Here is a 7,722-nt window from a genome sequence, read left to right as displayed (position 1 = left end):
CTACAACCCTCCCTCTCTCTCTGTCGAGGGTTATGAGGGGAGGAGGGGGTTGTGTGGGAGGAACAGACAGGAAAAGTGGAGTCGAGGAGACAATCGGATCAGCTGCGATCTCATCGAATGGGGGAAGCAGGCTGGAGAGGGGCCGAATGGCCCCCCCCCCACCTCCACCGCCCCTCATTCCCCCCCAGCGTCCCGGCGGTGACGGACGGACTGACTGACTGACCGGCAGTAGTTGTGGTTCCCCAGCCCCCACTGTCCGTTGGGGTACTTGAGCGTGTTGTAGGTGTGCTGGCGGGTCTGGTTCCAGTACAGGCAAGGCCTCCCATTGACCGGCGCGGTGCGGTCTTGACGACCCCGGTAATCGGCGCCGTTCACTCGGAAGCACTCGGAGGTTTCTAGGAGGGAACAGAGGCGGAATTGTGTGCCGTCGTCGTCGTTTCGACTCTCCTCCTTCTCCCCACCGCACCCCCAACCCCCACCCCCAGCCCCACAACTCCGCGGGGCTCGGACACGCGTTCCCCCTGCCCCAGTTATCATCGATCGTATCTCCCGGATCTAATCAGCCTACCTTATTCCATCCCATAACCCAACACCTCGGTTAGACCACACACACAGAGCACCGTGCACAGTCCCGGTCTCCGTATCCCCCCTCGGTTAGACCACACTCGGAGCACCGTGCACAGTCCCGGTCTCCATATCCCTCGGTTAGACCACACTCGGAGCACCGTGCACAGTCCCGGTCTCCGTATCCCTCGGTTAGACCACACTCGGAGCACCGTGCACAGTCCCGGTCTCCGTATCCCTCGGTTAGACCACACTCGGAGCACCGTGCACAGTCCCGGTCTCCGTATCCCTCGGTTAGACCACACTCGGAGCACCGTGCACAGTCCCGGTCTCCGTATCCCTCGGTTAGACCACACTCGGAGCACCGTGCACAGTCCCGGTCTCCGTATCCCTCGGTTAGACCACACTCGGAGCACCGTGCACAGTCCCGGTCTCCGTATCCCTCGGTTAGACCACACTCGGAGCACCGTGCACAGTCCCGGTCTCCGTATACCCCCTCGGTTAGACCACACACACGGAGCACCGTGCACAGTCCCGGTCTCCGTATCCCCCCTCGGTTAGACCACACACTCGGAGCACCGTGCACAGTCCCGGTCTCCGTATCCCCCCTCGGTTAGACCACACACACGGAGCACCGTGCACAGTCCCGGTCTCCCTATCCCTCAGTTAGACCACATTCGGAGCACTGTGCACAGTCCCGGTCTCCGTATCCTCCTCGGTTAGACCACACTTGGAGCACTGTGCACAGTCCCGGTCTCCGTATCCCTCGGTTAGACCACACTTGGAGCACTGTGCACAGTTCCGATCTCCGTATCCCTCGGTTAGACCACACTTGGAGCACTGTGCACAGTCCCGGTCTCCGTATCCCTCGGTTAGACCACACTCGGAGCACTGTGCACAGTCCCGGTCTCCGTATCCCCCTCGGTTAGACCACACTCGGAGCACCGTGCACAGTCCCGGTCTCCGTATCCCCCTTGGTTAGACCACACACTTGGAGCACCATGCACAGTCCCGGTCTCTGTATCCCCCTCGGTTAGAGAGAGAGTGTGTGTGTCTGTCTGTGAGAGAGAGAGACAGAGAGAGAGTGTGTGTGAGAGAGTTTGTGTGTGTGTCTGTGTGTGAGAGAGTGTGTGTATGTGTGTGTGTGTGAGACAGAGAGAGAGAGTGTGTGTGTGTCTGTGTGTGAGAGAGAGTGAGTGTGTGTGTGTGTGTGTGTAAGACACAGAGAGAGAGCGTGTGAGTGTGTATGAGACAGAGAGAGAGTGTGTGTGTCTGTGTGTGAGACAGACTGTGTGTGTGTGTGTGAGACAGAGAGTTTGTGTGTGTGAGAGAGAGAGTGTGTGTGTATGAAAGACAGTGTGTGTGTGTGAGAGTGTTTGTGTCTGTGTGTGTGTGTGCGCTTGCATGCATGTGGGTGTGCGTGTGTGTGTATGTGTGAAAGTGTATGTGTGATAGTGTGTGTGTTAGTGTGTGTGTAAGTGTTTGTGCAAGTCTGTGTGTGTATGTGTGTGTTAGTGTGTATGCATGATAGTGTGTGCATGTGTATGCGCGATAGTGTGTGTATGATTGTGTGTGTATGCGTGATAGTGTGTGTGTATATGTGATTGTGCGTGTGTGACAGTGTGTGTGTGTATGTGTGTGATTGTGCGTGTGTGACAGTGTGTGTGTGTGTATGTGTGTGATTGTGCGTGTGTGACAGTGTGTGTGTGTATGTGTGTGATTGTGCGTGTGTGACAGTGTGTGTGTGTATGTGTGTGATTGTGCGTGTGTGACAGTGTGTGTGTGTATGTGTGTGACTGTGCGTGTGTGATTGTGCATGTGTGACAGTGTGTGTGTGTATGTGTGTGTGTGACAGTGTGTGTGTGTATGTGTGTGATTGTGCGTGTGTGACAGTGTGTGTGGGTATGTGCGTGACTGTGCGTGTGTGATTGTGCGTGTGTGACAGTGTGTGTGTATGTGTGTGATTGTGCGTGTGTGACAGCGTGTGTGTGTATGTGCGTGTGTGACAGTGTGTGTGTGTACGTGCGTGTGTGACAGTGTGTGGGTGTATGTGCGTGACTGTGCGTGTGTGTATGTGTATGTATGTGATTATGTGTGTATGGGAATGCGTGATAGTGTGTGTGTGGGTTTGGCAGTGGGTTAATGTAGCAGACATCTGGACAATTTGAAAGGGATTATTTGAAAGTTAGTTTACAATGGTTCTGCTTTCTCACAGGCACCTCCCCACCGGGCACCCACATGGGCTGACCTCTTTTTGATCTCTTTTCTATTCTCTCATCGCAACTTTTAAAAGCTTCTGTAATCTCATCTTTTCATGTCAGTCTCCTGAGAGAGTGCTTCAAGCCAGGGAGGGGCTTGTCTGTACGGGTTGCGAGCCCACAGCTCTCAACGCCTGTCGTCTACCCTCACACTCACTCACTCTCCACTGTACTCTCCCTGTCTGTACTGCTTCCGAGTACACAGCTCTCAACACCTGTCATTTCCCTCACACTCAATCACTCTCCACTGTACTCTCCCTGTCTGTACCGGTTCCGAGTACACAGCTCTCAACGCCTGTCATCTACCCTCACACTCACTCACTCTCCACTGTACTCTTCCTGTCTCTCTATCACTCTCTCCCACACAGTGTCACACTCCCTCTCTCCCACACAGTGTCTCTCTCCCTCTCTCCCACACAGAGAGTCTCTCCCTCTCTCCCACACAGAGAGTCTCTCCCTCTCTCCCACACAGTATCTCTCTCCCTCTCTCCCAGTGTAACTCTATCTTTCTCCCAGACAGTGTAACTCTCCCTCCCTCCCACACAGTGTTACTTTCCTTCCCACCAACAGTGTCTCTCCCCATCTCTCACAGAAGGTGACTCTCTCTCTCTCTCCCACACAGTGTCTCTCTCCCTCTCTCCCACACAGTGTCCCTACCCCCATCTCGCACACAGTGTCTCTCTCCCTCACTTGCACACAGTTTCTCTCTCCCTCTCTAGCACACGGTATCTCTCTCCCTCTCTCGCACACGGTGTCTCTCTCACTCTTTCAAACAAGGTGTCACTCTCCCTCTCTCCCACACAGTGTCACTCTCCCTCTCTCCCACACAGTGTCTCTCTCCCTCTCTCCCACACAGTGTCTCTCTCCCTCTCTCCCACACAGTGTCTCCCTCCGTCTCTCCCACACAGTGTCTCTCTCCCTCTCTCCCACACAGTGTCTCTCTCTCCCTCTCTGCCACACAGTGTCTCTCTCCCTCTCTCCCACACAGTGTCTCGCTCCCTCTCCCACACAGTGTCTCTCTCCCTCTCTCCCACACAGTGTCTCTCTCCCTCTCTCCCACAGTGTCTCTCTCCCTCTCTCCCACACAGTGTCTCTCTCTCTCTCTCCCACACAGTGTCTCTCTCACAGTCTCCCAAATGGTGTCTCACTCCCTCTCTCCCACACAGTGTCTCTCGCCCTCTCTCCCACACAGTGTCACTCTCCCTCACTCACACACAGTGTCTCTCTCCCTCTCTCCCACACAGTGTCTCTCGCCCTCTCTCCCACACAGTGTCACTCTCCCTCACTCACACACAGTGTCTCTCTCCCTCTCTCCCACACAGAATCTCTCCCTCTCTCCCACACAGTGTCACTCTCTCCCTCTCTCCCACACAGTGTCACTCTCTCCCTCTCTCCCACACAGTGTTTCTCTCCCTCTCTCCCACACAGTGTCTCTCGCGCTCTCTCCCACACAGTGTCTCTCTCCCTCTCTCCCACACAGTGTCTCTCTCCCTCTCTCCCACACAGTGTCTCTCTCCCTCTCGCCCACACAGTGTCTCTCTCCCTCTCTCCCACACAGTGTCTCTCTCTCTCTCTCCCACACAGTGTCTCTCTCCCTCTCACCCACACAGTGTCTCTCTCCCTCTCTCCCACACAGTGTCTCTCTCCCACTCTCCCACAGTGTCCCTCTCCCTCTCACCCACACAGTGTCACTCTTCCGCTCTCCCACACAGTGTCACTCTCCCTCACTCCTACACAGTGTCCCTCTACCCACCTCGCACACAATGTCTCTCTCCCTCTCTCACACTGTGTCTCTCTCCCTCTCTCCCACACAGTGTCTCTCTCCCTCTCTCCCACACAGTGTCTCTCTCCCACTCTCACACAAGATGTCACTCCCTCTCTCTCCCACACAGTTCCTCTCTCCCTCTCTCCCACACAGTGTCACTCTCTCTCTCTCCCACACAGTGTCTCTCCCCCTCTCTCCCACACAGTGTCTCTCTCCCTCTCTCCCACACAGTGTCTCTCGCCCTCTCTCCCACACAGTGTCTCTCGCCCTCTCTCCCACACAGTGTCTCTCTCCCTCTCTCCCACACAGTGTCTCTCTCCCTCTCTCCCACACAGTGTCTCTCTCCCTCTCTCCCACACAGTGTCTCTCTCCCTCTCTCCCACACAGTGTCTCTCTCCCTCTCTCCCACACAGTGTCTCTCTCCCTCTCTTCACACAGTGTCTCTCTCCCTCTCTCCCACACAGTGTCTCTCTCCCTCTCTCCCACACAGTGTCTCTCTCCCTCTCTCCCACACAGTGTCTCTCTCCCTCTCTCCCACACAGTGTCGCTCTCAGAGTCTCCCAAATGGTGTCTCACTCCCTCTCTCCCACACAGTGTCTCTCACCCTCTCTCCCACACAGTGTTTCTCTCCATCTCTCCCACACAGTGTCTCTCGCCCTCTCTCCCACAAAGTGTCACTCTCCCTCTCTCCCACACAGTGTCTCTCTCCCTCTCTCCCACACAGTGTCTCTCTCCCTCTCTCCCACACAGTGTCTCTCTCCCTCTCTCCCACACAGAGTCTCTCTCCCTCTCTCCCACACAGTGTCTCTCTCCCTCTCTCCAACTCTCTCTCTCTCCCACACAGTGTCACTCTCTCCCTCTCTCCCATACAGTGTTTCTCTCCCTCTCTCCCACACAGTGTCTCTCGCCCTCTCTCCCACACAGTGTCTCTCTCCCTCTCTCCCACACAGTGTCTCTCTCTCTCTCTCCCACACAGTGTCTCTCTCCCTCTCACCCACACAGTGTCTCTCTCCCTCTCTCCCACACAGTGTCTCTCTCTCTCTCCCACACAGTGTCTCTCTCCCTCTCTCCCACACAGTGTCTCTCTCCCTCTCTCCCACACAGTGTCTCTCTCCCTCTCTCCCACACAGTGTCTCTCTCCCTCTCTCCCACACAGTGTCTCTCTCAGAGTCTCCCAAATGGTGTCTCACTCCCTCTCTCCCACACAGTGTCTCTCACCCTCTCTCCCACAAAGTGTCACTCTCCCTCTCTCCCACACAGTGTTTCTCTCCATCTCTCCCACACAGTGTCTCTCGCCCTCTCTCCCACAAAGTGTCACTCTCCCTCTCTCCCACACAGTGTCTCTCTCCCTCTCTCCCACACAGTGTCTCTCTCCCTCTCTCCCACACAGTGTCTCTCTCCCTCTCTCCCACACAGAATCTCTCTCCCTCTCTCCCACACAGTGTCACTCTCTCCCTCTCTCCCACACAGTGTTTCTCTCCATCTCTCCCACACAGTGTCTCTCGCCCTCTCTCCCACACAGTGTCTCTCTCCCTCTCTCCCACACAGTGTCTCTCTCTCTCTCTCCCACACAGTGTCTCTCTCCCTCTCACCCACACAGTGTCTCTCTCCCTCTCTCCCACACAGTGTCTCTCTCTCTCTCCCACACAGTGTCTCTCTCCCTCTCACCCACACAGTGTCACTCTTCCGCTCTCCCACACTGTGTCACTCTCCCTCACTCCTACACAGTGTCCCTCTACCCACCTCGCACACAATGTCTCTCTCCCTCTCTCACACCGTGTCTCGCTCCCTCTCTCCCACACAGTGTCTCTCTCCCACTTTCACACAAGGTGTCACTCTCTCTCTCTCCCACACACTGTCTCTCTCCCTCTCTTGCACACATTTCTCTCTCCCTCTCTCCCACACGGTGTCTCTCTCCCTCTCTCCCACACAGTGTCTCTCTCCCTCTCTCCCACACAGTGTCTCTCTCCCTCTCTCCCACACAGTGTCTCTCTCCCTCTCTCCCACACAGTGTCTCTCTCCCTCTCTCCCACACAGTGTCTCTCTCCCTCTCTCCCACACAGTGTCTCTCTCCCTCTCTCCCACACAGTGTCTCTCTCCCTCTCTCCCACACAGTGTCTCTCGCCCTCTCTCCCACACAGTGTCACTCTCCCTCTCTCCCACACAGTGTCTCTCTCCCTCTCTCCCACACAGTGTCACTCTCCCTCTCTCCCACACAGTGTCTCTCTCCCTCTCTCCCACACAGTGTCTCTCTCCCTCTCTCCCACACAGTGTCTCTCTCCCTCTCTCCCACACAGTGTCTCTCTCCCTCTCTCCCACACAGTGTCTCTCTCCATCTCTCCCACACAGTGTCTCTCTCCATCTCTCCCACACAGTGTCTCTCTCACTCTCTCCGACACAGTGTCTCTCTACCTCTCTCCCACACAGTGTCTCTCTCCATCTCTCCCACACAGTGTCTCTCTACCTATCTCCCACACAGTGTCACTCTCCCTCTCTGCTACAGTGTCTCACTCCCTCACTCCCACAGTGTCTCTCTCCCTCACTCCCACACAGTGTCCCTATACCCACCTCGCACACAATGTATCTCTCCCTCTCTCACACCGTGTCACTCTCCCTCTCTCCCACACAGAGAGTCTCTCCCTCTCTCTCACACAGTATCTCTCTCCCTCTCTCCCAGTGTAACTCTATCTTTCTCCCAGACAGTGTAAATCTCCCTCCCTCCCACACAGTGTTACTTTCCTTCCCATCACTAATTCCTCATATTGAGCTGTTTCTGCAACACACAGTTAATGTCACTGTATCAAAACAGTGTCTCTCCCCATCTCTCACACAAGGTGTCTCTCTCTCTCTCCCACACAGTGTCTCTCTCCCTCTCTCCCACACAGTGTCCCTCTCCTCTCTCGCACACGGTATCTCTCTCCGTCTCTCGCACACGGTGTCACTCTCACTCTTTCAAACAAGGTGTCACTCTCCCACTCTCCCACACAGTGTCACTCTCCCACACAGTGTCTCTCTCCCGCTCTCCCACACAGTGTCTCCTCTCCCTCCTCTGCCACACAGTGGTCTCTCTCCCTCTCTCCCACACAGTGTCCTCTCTCCCTCTCCCACACAGTGTCTCTCTCCCTCTCTCCCACA

General features: G+C 55.6%; 1 protein-coding gene across 1 annotated transcript in view; it reads right to left on the bottom strand.

The window, feature by feature from the left end:
• Positions 1–537, bottom strand: part of LOC121273061 (kremen protein 2-like) — a 40,805-nt gene extending 40,268 nt beyond the window's left edge. The window contains exon 1 of the mRNA XM_041180013.1: positions 224–537. Coding sequence (XP_041035947.1) covers positions 224–537 — 314 coding nt within the window. The remainder of the gene's footprint in view (positions 1–223) is intronic.
• Positions 538–7,722: the final 7,185 nt, after the last annotated feature.

This window comes from Carcharodon carcharias, chromosome 38, assembly GCF_017639515.1.
Source record: "Carcharodon carcharias isolate sCarCar2 chromosome 38, sCarCar2.pri, whole genome shotgun sequence".
In the NCBI taxonomy this organism is placed as follows: domain Eukaryota; kingdom Metazoa; phylum Chordata; class Chondrichthyes; order Lamniformes; family Lamnidae; genus Carcharodon; species Carcharodon carcharias.
This window is presented reverse-complemented; position numbering and strand designations above follow the sequence as displayed.